This window comes from Colletotrichum destructivum, chromosome 2, assembly GCF_034447905.1.
Source record: "Colletotrichum destructivum chromosome 2, complete sequence".
In the NCBI taxonomy this organism is placed as follows: Eukaryota; Fungi; Ascomycota; class Sordariomycetes; order Glomerellales; family Glomerellaceae; genus Colletotrichum; species Colletotrichum destructivum.
This window is the reverse complement of record NC_085897.1, coordinates 445,856-458,509: the sequence shown is the minus strand read 5'-3', so window position 1 is coordinate 458,509 and position 12,654 is coordinate 445,856. Positions and strand designations below refer to the sequence as shown.

Sequence of the window (12,654 nt, the reverse complement as noted above, 5' to 3'; positions counted from 1 at the left end):
TGACTTCATCATACTTTTGAGTGCGAATAGTAGGACGTGTCCGTTGGTTGGCTCGGCCAGCTTTGCGCTGAATATAGGATGTAGATACTAAGTTACTCTATCCCTATTGAACTTAGTAGTATGAGCCTAGCTGGCTTTTGCAGAGCAGTTTCCTACAGACGAATACTTTCAGTCTTATTTCTCAATAGGCATTATGGAACATCTCCCTACCAAGCGGCTTACTTGTTCAACAGCTGCAACCCACCCAAGACACACTGCACGACGCCCACAGCCACAGCCAGAACAAAGACGAAAAGGCCAACCCAGACCGTGCACCACATGACTCCATTGCGACGATCGTACCACAGCTGCGACAGACACCGCGGGGTCACTTCGTCGTACGCCTGCTTGAGGACGATGAGCCGGTTCCTCCAGAACTTGAACTTCTCAATCCGCCGCGCCTCTGCCTTGAGCGCTCCGCAAGAACCGAGTCGAAAGTCGATCTTGACGTCCGGGTATCTACTGAGAACCGCCTGCAGCCACGCCCGCCTCGAGCCCTTTGAGCGCGCGTAGTCTCCGTACTTGGACTGCGGGAAAAGCAGCGCAATCGTCTGCATGGTCTCGTGGACGAGTCTGTCGGGGAAGATGGTGCTTCAGGTCGTGTAAGCCGGATGTTCGTGCCTCCACCGCCAAGAATCACTAGGGACTTGCCTGTCATGATGTCTGAAGAACGAGACATGATGGAAGATGAGCACTTTCATGCTCTCGTCGTCCTCAACCAACAGAAGATGATCCGCCAGGTTGTCAGTGAAGTCGATCTGGATCCCCCCGATCACCTCTAAGCTCCATGCATCGAAGGTCTTTGGGAGCTTGGTGCCCTGAGTGTCGAGCAATGCATCGTCTTGGAAATGCTTATAGATACATGCGCTTAGGGGTCCTTGGCCCCACTGGACATGAGTCCCCGGCAACACTTCCCCTTTCAAAAGACTAAATTTGAGCATGCAACGGAGACTGAGTGCTAGATTGACGGTGTTTTCGCGAGCCTGGTCTGTGGCCTTTTCATCGACGCATGCGGAAAGTTTCAGGCCGATCTCGTGTCTTGTCATATCTCCGAGTCTTTCCAGTTTCTGGACAAACTGGTTGAACTCATTTATCGTCTTTAGAGCCACATGCAGACCATCGTCGCATGCTGCTCCCAAGGCCCATTGCCGCTGGTAATAATCTTCATAGGCCTCAAAGTCCTGCTTGGACCCTGAGTGGTGATTGCCAGAGTTCACCAACGGAGTCGTCAAGTCTTGAGCCGCGATGCTGGCGGCCGCCGCCATGACAAATAGACCGGGTCTCTGAGTATGTGATGATTAGAGATGACTGATATCACAATATTTCCAACCAGTTTTCGTCGTTGAGGACTATCCTACAATTCATAGACTCTATCATCATTGTTCTGTGTAACACGCCTCTTCCTTGGCGGCGGTTGTTAGTGGTTGCTTTCAAGCGGTCTGCCACACCCTATGTGAGGAGTTCTGAGACCAAATTCTGCCTTGTGAGCCTTGATTTGAGCGATTGGGCATCCACTTTGGACTGGTTCCATACTAACAGACGCCATCTTCTTCACTCATGAGCCATGATTGGACTCGTTGACCATGTCTGACTGTAGCAACGGCTTCAACCACCAATCAAGGACACTGCAACTCATGAGCATTGTGCACTTTCGACCCTTCCAAGTGGCAATCCATGTGTCGCTTCTTGATTGGTCTTCTATTCACCGAAAAATTGAACTTCCAATCATCTTTCGATGAATCGCACCCCTTGTACTTGAAAGGGGATGGGAGAAGAGCGGCAGTAGGGCAAGGTTGGGAAGGGGAAAGTCGCTGTGTATTGGGGAGGAGCCAATGCCCATGTCGTCTTCCAACTCCCTTCTTTCTCCTCTTTCTTTGTGAAACTCCCTCGCTACAATGAATCAAGTCGAATGAACCGATACCTCATTTCTACGTTCCCTGACGATGGGGCTCAATCTGATGAAGAAGCTCGTCGAGAATCCCCCACGCAGACACCTACAGTTGTCGGCAGCAAGCGAATCATGCGGGTCGGCAATATCAACGAACAGGTTAGAAAGGGGGGAAAGAGCTTGGTTCCCCGTCGGCACAACGTCCGAGTGTTATGAGAAGGACCTATACCCACGGATCTGCGAGGTGATTCAGAATGCCGGCATCGACAGAGCCGACATGTATGTCAAGTTCTACATGATAGGCAAGTCGAAAACAAGCGCAAAGCCCACAGTCTTTATCTGCTGCATCAACAAGCAAAGCAGGTTGACTGCCACAGAAGCAGTTGTGGCAAGTCTAGCCCTTCGAACGACTCCCAAAATCGGCCTCAGACACGCGGCTCTACCTCTGGAACAACCCACACCAGCTCGCAGTCTAGCATCAGACATTGTGGAAGATTTTCAAGCAAAAAGCAGCAGCCTCACCTCATGGAATGGCGACGTCTTCGCTAAACGTCTCACTCCAACAGTCGGTCGTGCTTTGTTCAGGTCCAACGAGCTAGATGAGCTGTCGCCTTGGTCAACAGCGGGCGTTGTACTTCGAAGCAGGGGGGACATTTGTCAGTTGACCATTGAACACAAACCCGACGCAGTGTCGAATAACGATGTTGAGGATTTGGTCGGACTTGATTTAGGCGAGGTGTCAGTCGTCACGTTCGACGATTCAGACGACGAAGACAACGATGACGAACCAGACAACGCTGATGCCTCCGAAATTGATCAAGAAGTTCTCAGTCACGCTAGCAAAACCCCTCCGCCAAGTCCTATATGCGCATCTGTCATATCGGGTACCAATTTTGACGAGTACGGAAGCTCATATGCCCCATCGGAACTCTCTGCCAGCATAAGGAACAGCTTTTCTGGGAGGGATACTAGCCGGGATGCACCTAACACCCAAACTCGACCCACAAACTTCCTCGCGATCGAGAATAAACCTATACAAAGGGAATTGGTAAAAGTCGGAACAATCGAAACCAAAGCAAGCGACGGTCTTCGTCCGGAGTTGGACTACTCATTGGTTTCCATGGCCGCCTCAACATTTGGCCAGTCAATATTTGACCAGCTCAACAGCAACTCATTCTCGTGTGGTCAAAAAGGCTCCGAGCACATTCTCAGAAAACCAACGTACGAATCTCATAGCTTGACAAGGGAAAAACGGATCGATGTCTTCCGTCGTCAAGGCGTCACTTGCGGTGTTATTTTCGCAGGCACAACTATGCTCAAGAGCAGGGGCTTCACAGACTTCCAGCACCTCTATCTTTTGCGTCTGGACGATGTGGTTCGCGAAGGAGATTGCGGCGCGGCTATTGTCGATCACGATACAGGAAGGGTCTACGGTCACATTGTTAGAGGCTGTTCGAACAGCAGCATCGCATACGCAATTCCGTTCCATGAAGTTTGTCATGATTTGGAGAGTCGAGGCTTCTCTTTGAGTTTTTCTTCGTCCCCGAGTCAATCCTCAACAAGCCAATCCCTTTCTCATGACTTGATTGATAACATCATTCAGCGGAAGACCCAATGCTCATATCAGGACGATTCTAAGCCCTTGAAGGGCTCTGACCATGACTCACAGAGTCCTTCAATTTCAAGGTGGCCGAACATGGGCACGGGGCCGTCTTGTTCGGTATTCAATTACCGATGGGATGGCCGAAGTAACCCTGGGGATGATGATGAGGGTCTTGGAAGTGGTGATAGGGATGACAAAGAAGACGATAAGGATCAACATCATGTCGAAAGCGTCGACTTCTGGTCCGAGTTCTATGGGCGAGGTGACAGGGGGTTCTCCTCAATGAAAGCCGCCAAACTTCGGGACTTTTGCTCCAACATATCGCTCGACGATCTGAAGTCGGGAGAATCGGTTCCTCCAAGAATTGTTGCCAGTCTGGACGACAAGGGGTACGTGAAGGGTAGATGCCGAACGCGTCAAAAGTTCTTCACAGCAGCGGGGCTATTCAGCGAGCTACTCAAGGGTGTAAGTAAACCCAGAGATACTGAAACAACTTTTCTAACCTCTCCATTGTTCTTTCTCTCTTTAGGCTCCGGAAACATACAGTAGAGTCTTTGAAGACTTTGATGTTGATAGACGACAAGTGTTGGTTCATATTCCAACTTCAAATGTTTTTATCCTAACTCTAGTGTACAGGTTTATCTATGGTCTAGATGGTTGGACAGCAGTTGCTCTTGCCAACACCTGTTCTGGGGTTGTTGCGGCGGCTTTAGGTGAAGCGATGCTCAACCATCTTGACTTTAGGTCCTCACTGAAGACTTCTTTCCAAGTAAGATTCTCAAAGAAATACATCATGTTCAAGCTAACGGCACTAGAACTCCCGCGGTTCGCAGTCGTTCATATTTGAATTCCACTTGCCATTTTTTGTCTGGAAATCTGCCCGAGCAATAGATCTGCGTCGAAACTCCAAGGGACACACTTTGAGACATGTCATTGACCTCCCGTTCAGTGAGAAGAGTGTGTCAACGGACAATTCTTATGGTCGGGCTTCCCTTCACGAAGCTCACATCTCACTTTTCACTTGCGGCTATGATACGAACCACTGGACAGCATTCTCTTTCGAGGATATTTACTATCAGGACGACGTTCCAAGTTCAAGTTTATCTGAGGTGACCGAGAGCTTTGATGGTCGCACGACGCTCAACAAGCTCCATGGTGAATTAGCAACGATCTGGGACCCTCACTATTATTTCATCAGGGTTCTTTCAATCCGAATCGAGAGGATCAAATATGAATGGCTTTACATCACAGATCATCTCAACAGCAAAATTACTGGAGATGTCAGTTGTTCTTCATTCGAACTTTTGTGCCTGCGAGCTAATGCTATTAAACAGATGTATGGGGAAATAAGACGCAGCAACAAGTCAAATCTGGACTACTACGACGAGCTTGATACTCTGTTATTCAAGATGAAGAGTACTCTGAATCGGTTACTGGACAGTGTCGCGACTTTTGTTGAACAACATAACTTTGTGGACGAAGGTCAGTCATCAGAAATATCAGAAAGTACGCAGGACATTATGATCTCGCTAAGAGACCTGAGAGAATTTCATATCACGCTGAACGAACTTTCGAGCTTTGTGAAGTCAAAGAGGTCTCAAGTAAGCTTACTCAAAAAAGGGTTTAAAACGGATTTCCAGGGATGGTACTAACATTTGCAGGTTCAACTGCAGAGGTGTTTGGAAGAGTCCAGAAAAATCCAAATGCAATTTGTAATTCTAAAACGGATTGTACGTTCAGAACAAGCCTGCATAGTCTCTGTGCTAACTATCCTTGCAGACAATCATCATGCATTCTCTCTTCTTCGTCATGTGGATGTTAATATTCGAAAGCATTCTGTCAAATAATACTTCGTCAACGAGCTTCGGCATATGGATTGCGACGACGTGCCTTGCGATTCTCATGACTTGTTTACACCTCTACTTAGCGTCCTCTTGGTCTCGGATGTTTGTTTATACTCAGCACCGGGAAGGTTTGCTTCAATGGCCGATCTTCAAGAAGCACCTCTCCCAGGGGATTCCGCATTAGGACTATGTTAGAGGCACTGGGTGACCTGAACACAATCAATTTGCCGTTTACTACCTCTCGGCATCATCTGGGACGTTGCACTCTCCCGCCAAGGCTATTCATTCAAATTTATTGTTCTTCTATATTGGACGTTCTTTCGCGTATCATCCCACTCACAAGAAGCAAACTCACCGCTTGGAGTGATGAAACCTCTCATTATTGATAATAACAAAAAAGCGCCTCAACCATCACTTCAATTCTCTTCCCAAGCACGGCGCCGCTCTCGATCCTACTCTCACAAGCACTCCTACGTTTCAAGGACCTTCCCTCAGTTACATTTATTGCAAACTAAGAGCTAAATCAGATCCTACAACGCAGCAAATTTATAGCTATCCTAGATTCTCTTCTGCATAAGGAGATACCTAAGTTTTATAACAGCCCTATGCGAGTTCATGTTACGTATTACAGCCTAGAGTAGATCAAGGAGCCTCTAAATGCAGACTATTATATAATATATTTGCAACTGTTATGTCCCTTTACATCCACCCTAGTCTTCTTTGCAGATAAATTTAGCATACTAGGTTTAACAGCAGATCTTAGTACATTATAGGTGTCTTCATCCCACTAAACTACAAAACTACCTTATCTAGATATGGTAACAACGTGCTCAGTTCCCCTCAAGGCTTTTATTGCTATTGTTAAAAGCAACATAATGCGTTGTTCAGGCCTAGGCATCCTTAAACATCTATCTAAACCAACTAAGACCGAGACAATGCCAATGCAGCACTTTTTAGATATTCTGCTTTACTATTGAGTTAAGCGCCTCATATGTGTCATATCTGAGACAACCCTTAGACCCTTGGCAACACCACCTCCACCATAATTCAACTGCCTTCCCAAGCACGGAGTTGCTCTCGATCCTCCACAATTTCTCTGTTTGTAATTTTGATGTACTCTTCCTGTTGCTTCAGAAGCTTTTTGACGGCCGGAATGTCGGTTCGACTGCCTTCATCGTGCCTCTCCTCCAAATCCTTGAGCATCACTTTCAAGCGCTCCTGGACCACCTCGACCCTATACTTGACCCACTGATAATAGAGCTCAGAGTGCTCCGAGATGGGTCTGATGGAGGTGAGGACGGAGTCATCCTTCATGCATGGGTCGCGGGGTCGGAAAGACGTGATCATGGTGATCCGCTCGGTGCCGCCGAGGGCAGCCAGGGCCTGGTGCTCGACGTATCGACCCTGCAAAACGACAGCAGAGCCCTAGTAGAATATCAGCTGACAACTCCGATGACGACTTTGGAGAGATGTCACTTACCATCTGCGGGCCTCGGACCTTGAGAATCTCCCCGGTGCCCGTCTTCAAGGCTGTCTCGCCACCGACCATGTTGGTGGCGTCGCTCATCATGACGACGCACACGAAAGGGAACGCATCGTAGTGCCACTTGGTCACGGAATTGCTATCGTTTCTCTTGGCCTGTACTTTCTTCTGATCACCGACTGCGTTCTGGATGGAGATGTTGATGTTGCCGACTTCGTACTGGATGTTGGGGATGAGATCCACCCCCGCGATCCTGGAGATGATGGCCAGTGTCTGTGGGTCGTTCCAGGCTTGGTCCATGAAAGGTGCATATCTCGACACCACGTAAGCTACATGCGCATCTCAACGGCAAGATAGTTACTTACTTCGGGCAATGTCCTCGCAGCTGGCAAGGGGCGAATTGGGTGCTGTGCAGGCAATTCTCCCATACCTCTGTTGTGAAGATCTCCTGTCTCATATTCTGGATGGCCTCCTGGGTGAACAAGGGAAATGGCTCCGAGCAGGCAACTGGAGAGATTCCGACGTCCCCGGGAAGCGATAGGTCCTGAAGGGTAAGCTTCTTTGGATCGTCGACGAAAGCGAGGTGCTTGTCGGGGTTGAAGGTCTCTGGCTTGGCTGCGGGTGCTGCCCGCAAGTCATCGTTGATGATTGGCTTGAATGTCAGATTGGCCAAAGGGGATAGAGTTGCTGACGAAACCTGTGCCATTGTGTTTTCCTTGTTCTACTGGAATAGATTGGTAGTAGTAGTATTGCAAGATGGTTCGGCAAATCTGACGATAGACTTTGGATTGGGTTGTCTCTGCTTGGCTATAGAACTCCGGCCGCTTCGCTGTTATTTATCTTCGTCTTTTCAGAACTTGGTGTCAATACATGTGCATCGGTCTTCGTCTCGTGATAGTCTCCATGGTTCTCACTCGGCAGGCTTATTTTGGAATCTGAACTCGGAAACGTCAATCGACAGACATCAGGCCGCCTGTCCGCTTCCCCGACTGAAGAGTGTTGGCGGTATCTGGTCCAGACCGTGACACAATGGTCAGGGTGTGATTCGGAAGGTTTGTGTGTCATATTGTCAGGACAAGGGAGCCTGTAATCCCATTTTCGTGTGCTCTCGGCTTCTTGGGAACGGGAGCTTCTCGGGATCTCATCCGAACGCTGCTCCCGATCCCTGTCTGCCGTTTCCTTACTCCGCTTTAGGTCATCGCTCCCGAGACATGCAGATCCCTTCAAACCCCGCATACGACTTATGCAGGCCAGCTATCTGGGAGTCATGTGTGATCTCCATGGATGGCCTGTGACGACAGACCAATTAAGTAATTACACCGTTATCGGTGTTGACCAAAGAGACGATAAAGGCAAAGGGAAACGTTGGATGGGCAAAGGTTCCTTCTGCCCGAGACTCTCCCTCATAGTTCTGTACTATACGGCACATACTCCATCATGCCGTCCTCTTTTGCAAGCTCCCTGAAGGACCCTAGCCTTTTTGTCGAGAAATCGTACATCGACGGAAAATGGGTGGCGTCGACATCAAGCAAGACCTTCCAAGTCATCAACCCTGCATCAGAGGATCTCATCGGGACATGTCCCGAGTCCACCATCACCGATTTGGACTCCGCCATTGAGTCTGCGGCCAAGGCCTTCCCAACATGGAAGGCAACCTCTGGTCGCCAGCGCGGACGCATCATCAAACGCATTTTCGATCTCCTGGTCGAGAACAAAGAAGACCTCGGCAAGATCATCACGGCCGAGAACGGCAAGGCGAAGGGAGACGCCGAGGGCGAGGCCCTCTTTGCGGCGAGTTTCTTCGAGTGGTTCGGCGAGGAGGCCTCGCGCATCTACGGCGATACCGTCCCCCACAGCAACCCGACCTACAGAACACGCATCATCAAAGAACCCGTCGGCGTGTGCGGGCTGATCGTGCCGTGGAATTTCCCCCTGGCCATGGGCGCCCGAAAAGTTGCTGCGGCTCTCGCAGCCGGGTGCACCGTCGTCATGAAGACGGACGGGTTGACGCCCTTTTCATCCAACGCCTTGGCCGTTCTGTGTGAGCGCGCCGGCGTGCCTCCGGGGGTCCTTAACGTCGTCACGGCTCTGGAGAGCACGCCTCAGCTCGGTCTCGCGCTATGTGAGTCGGACACCGTGAAGAAAATATCGTTCACGGGCTCGACTCGCGTCGGCAAGCTGTTGATGCAGCAGTCCAGCAGCACGCTGAAGAAGCTGAGCTTGGAGCTGGGCGGCAACGCCCCCTTCATCGTGTTCGATGACGCGGACCTGGAGACGGCCATCTCGAGCGTTCTGGTTTCCAAGTTCAAGGTTACCGGTCAGACTTGCGTGTGTGCCAACCGGATCTTCGTCCAGGAAGGCATCTACGACAGGTTCAGCGAGAGACTCGTTGAGGAGGTCAAGAAGTTCCGCGTCGGTAACGGCACCGATGTGGCTGTTACTCATGGTCCCCTGACAAACGGTGTCGGCAAGGTGGAAGAGCACATCAAGGACGCCGTCAGCAAGAACGCCAGAGTCCTTCTTGGTGGAAACCGGTTGCCGTCCATCGGGAAGAACTTTCATGAGCTCACGGTTCTGGGTGAAGTCGACGACTCCATGAAGGTCACGCAGGAAGAAACCTTCGGGCCTCTGGCGGCGCTGGCGAGATTCAACACCGAAAAGGAAGTCATCGAGAGAGCCAACAAGTCCGAAGTGGGATTAGCGTCGTACATCATCACGAACGACCTGGCCAGATCTCATCGCGTATCGGAACAGTTGGAGTTCGGGATGGTCGCCATCAACACGGGCGTGATCTCGGATGCTTCCGCGCCGTAAGTCCAATGGAAATCCTGTTAATGATGTTGAGACACGAACTAAAAAAAAATGGCAGGTTTGGAGGTGTAAAGCATTCCGGTTTTGGACGAGAGGGCAGCAAGTACGGCCTGGACGATTATTTGACAATCAAGACGATAATTACCGGGGGTATCAGTGCCAACTTGTGAGTGTCAGACACGATACCAGATAGTGCAGTCCAGTGTAATCTGGCTCTTGACATCTGCATCATGACACATTTCATAGTCTAAGAAAAGGAGAAAATGTGTTACTGTTCAAAGACAAGAACAGTTGTCTGATGGCTTCATATTCATTATCGAGTCCCGCTAAAATTCAACCTAATTTTCGCCTGCCACTGCAACCACTCTTAAACAAGGTGAAGGGTTCCGTTGTTGTTTCCTATTCTCTCGTCCAGGTTGACGGAGCTGCGGACCCATTGTCCGTTCCGAGACAGCTCGGCCTCGAGGACCTGGCCGCCCTGCACCAGGCGCACGTCCCGGGCGGAAGCACCGAAGTTGCCGCCGGAGGAGTTTCCGCCGCGGCCAGGGATCTGAAGGACCTGACCGGGCCAAATCTGGTCCGGGTTGGGGATGTTGTTGTGCCGGGCGATCTCCTCGAAGCCGACGTTGAACCGGGCGGCGATGTTGCGCAGCGTGTCGCCCTGCTGGACCGTGACGGAGGAGTCGCCGCCGCCGTTGCTGTTGCCGGAGGACCAGCGGAAGCTGCCCTGGTCGTTCTCGAGGATGCGGTTCAGGCTGATGGTGCTGCTCTGCCACTCGCCGTCGCGGCGCTTGCAGGAGGCGTGGAGGTTGTACTCCCCGTGCGCGTCGAGGCGGATGTCCCGAGACGAGCTGGTGAAGTTGCCGGCATAGTTGCCGCTGCGGGGCTTGTCGTCGCCGTGGTGGCTGCTGTGGTGACCGCCGTGGTGGTGCTCCTGAGGACGGTCGTGTGGCCGGTCGTGGTCGTTCTTCTCCTCGTTCTTCTTCTCGTCGCGCTTGTCCTTCCAGTCGGACACGCCATCCTGGAGCTTGTGGCCGGCAAAGGCACCGGCGACGGCGCCGATGAAGGTGCTCGTCTTGCTGTGGCCGAAGTTACCGCCGACCTTGTGGCCGCCGAAGGCTCCGGCAGCACCGCCGGCCAAGGCACCGGTCAGGCCGCGCTCGCCGTCCTCGCCTCCCGGACCGGCGGAGCCAGGCGGGCCGTCGTTGCGGTATCCCTGATTGTAGCTGTCGTGGTTCTGGTTTTGGTTCTGGTTTTGGTTCTGGTATGGGGGAGGCGAAAAGCTTTGCTGGTGGTGCTGGGGAGGCTGGCCGTATCCCTGCTGGCCCTGGCCGTATTGCTCATGGCCTCCTTGGGAGTAGTATGAGTTGGCCTCGCCACCGCCATGAGGACGATCCTGGGGATATCCGCCCTGCTGGAATCCGCCTTGCTGGTAACCTCCGTTTCCCTGCTGGAAGCCGCCTTGTTGGTAACCACCCTGCTGGTAACCGCCGTTGTTGTTGTAGTGGCTCATGATGTATTAAGTGTTGATGTGATGATGATGTGTACTTGGAACGGAATCGAACTTCGGGAGGGGGGAGCGTGGTTCTTAGTGATGATGTTCCAGATCAGTTGTCAAACTTGTCAGGCATTTTGACCCTGAATATGCGGGGAAACGGAGGTTATATAAACTTCTTTGAGCCTCCACGAACGGGGTCGTCGCCCACGAAGCTTGTGATGCCTAAGAATATCTACACCGCCGCCTCATGGTGGGGAGAGGCTCATGAAAGTCTCGACTCAGCAATGTCCGCGCGTATCCTCTTTTCGGTCCAATCGGGAACACCGCGTCAAGGTTCACGGCCCACTGCCACAGACACAGCCCCGGATGCCGGCACGGGTCTTTGCGTGTTTCTGTACACACAGACGCGTCCATGGCTGGGCAACCCTCAGGCCCCCCCTGCCACGTATCTTCTCCTGATGTTTCTGAAAGCTTCTAAGGGGACCAAACGGAGCCAGAAGGCAACTAGTAAACAACCAGACGGTCTCATCGGGGAGTCCATTGAGAACCCACACACCCCTGACACCCCTCACAATTCCCCCCACCCAGTATCTCCTCCCAAGACCCCCAACAGCGCCACGATGAGAGCGGCGCTCTCAGCCCGAGATGATAGGACCCTGCAGACCCATTTCTCCCCACAGTGGCTCAGTTACGGAAATGGTGTCAGATACCTTGAAGGGTAGTATCCGATGTTATACACGCACGAGACCAGCTGATCAAGAGTGGCGCCCTACAGTTGCTGCGTGGATGCCCAGTCCTTGCGGCTGTGGCGGATGCCAATTCAGCTTCAACTTGTCTTGCACCAAAGAATTCGATTTTGTCATTATCACACTGCCTTGGGTTCTTGAAGACAGTGACGTATTACGCGCGCTTAGTCTCGTTGAAAAGGTATCTAACAAATAAATTGCAAACTACTTGGGAAGGCTGTAGTTGCAGCATCTGTCGGCAGAAAAAAAAAGTACTATTGCAGGCCTCAAAGGACTGGCTATACGGTATTTGCTAAAGGCAATGAAGACACCTCCAAGCCCTTCAAGTCTTCTCCAGAGAGGATTCCAAACCTCGACATTTTTGTTATTGTTGTTGCAACATGCATATCCCGCGATAGACCATAGCATGCTGTATCTGTATTCGTGCTGCTATGGCAGGACTCGTGAGATGGGAATTATCACGAGTGGCGGCGTAAGAATTAACGGTTTTTTGTACTCTTTTCACCGGGTACGCGCGACAAGATTATTGTTGCAGGACCTACTGTCGATACCACGTGCGCTAGAAACAACTAATTATCACACAGTTGAAGACACGTTGATTGCAGCGTCAATAGTCGCTAGCGTTCTTACTACTCGGCTAGGTGACCCAAAGTGTCACCAGCGTCTGAAAGTCGAGGGCAAAGTAGTAGCAAACGTTACAGCTCTACTAAGAAAGCTGTCATACGTCAGGGCAGATAGAAAC

At 51.2% G+C, this 12,654-nt stretch overlaps 6 protein-coding genes across 6 annotated transcripts; 2 read left to right on the top strand and 4 right to left on the bottom strand.

Annotated features, from left to right (window-relative positions):
• Nucleotides 1–218: 218 nt before the first annotated feature.
• Nucleotides 219–596, bottom strand: CDEST_02328 (uncharacterized protein; the record flags this gene model as incomplete). Its single annotated transcript, XM_062918487.1, has 1 exon — nucleotides 219–596. One exon carries the CDS (start codon nucleotides 594–596, stop codon nucleotides 219–221), a length of 378 nt encoding a protein of 125 aa, XP_062774538.1.
• A 36-nt stretch (nucleotides 597–632) lies between these two features.
• Nucleotides 633–1,304, bottom strand: CDEST_02327 (uncharacterized protein; the record flags this gene model as incomplete). Its single annotated transcript, XM_062918486.1, has 1 exon — nucleotides 633–1,304. The coding sequence occupies one exon, from the start codon at nucleotides 1,302–1,304 to the stop codon at nucleotides 633–635; it is 672 nt and encodes a 223-aa protein (XP_062774537.1).
• Nucleotides 1,305–1,933: 629 nt separating this feature from the next.
• On the top strand, nucleotides 1,934–5,182 carry CDEST_02326 (uncharacterized protein; the record flags this gene model as incomplete). Its single annotated transcript, XM_062918485.1, has 3 exons — nucleotides 1,934–3,995; nucleotides 4,060–4,299; nucleotides 4,346–5,182. Exons 1-3 carry the CDS (start codon nucleotides 1,983–1,985, stop codon nucleotides 5,180–5,182), a joined length of 3,090 nt encoding a protein of 1,029 aa, XP_062774536.1. The 5' UTR covers nucleotides 1,934–1,982.
• A 1,219-nt stretch (nucleotides 5,183–6,401) lies between these two features.
• Nucleotides 6,402–7,563, bottom strand: CDEST_02325 (uncharacterized protein; the record flags this gene model as incomplete). Its single annotated transcript, XM_062918484.1, has 3 exons — nucleotides 6,402–6,799; nucleotides 6,855–7,170; nucleotides 7,223–7,563. The coding sequence occupies 3 exons, from the start codon at nucleotides 7,561–7,563 to the stop codon at nucleotides 6,422–6,424; spliced, it is 1,035 nt and encodes a 344-aa protein (XP_062774535.1). The 3' UTR covers nucleotides 6,402–6,421.
• Nucleotides 7,564–8,294: 731 nt separating this feature from the next.
• On the top strand, nucleotides 8,295–10,033 carry CDEST_02324 (Putative aldehyde dehydrogenase domain, aldehyde/histidinol dehydrogenase; the record flags this gene model as incomplete). Its single annotated transcript, XM_062918483.1, has 2 exons — nucleotides 8,295–9,667; nucleotides 9,727–10,033. The coding sequence occupies 2 exons, from the start codon at nucleotides 8,295–8,297 to the stop codon at nucleotides 9,836–9,838; spliced, it is 1,485 nt and encodes a 494-aa protein (XP_062774534.1). The 3' UTR covers nucleotides 9,839–10,033.
• A 1-nt stretch (nucleotide 10,034) lies between these two features.
• On the bottom strand, nucleotides 10,035–11,342 carry CDEST_02323 (Putative glycine zipper 2TM domain, cyanovirin-N, LysM domain, Cyanovirin-N superfamily). Its single transcript, XM_062918482.1, has one exon. The coding sequence runs from the start codon at nucleotides 11,179–11,181 to the stop codon at nucleotides 10,036–10,038; it is 1,146 nt and encodes a 381-aa protein (XP_062774533.1). The 5' UTR covers nucleotides 11,182–11,342; the 3' UTR covers nucleotide 10,035.
• Nucleotides 11,343–12,654: the final 1,312 nt, after the last annotated feature.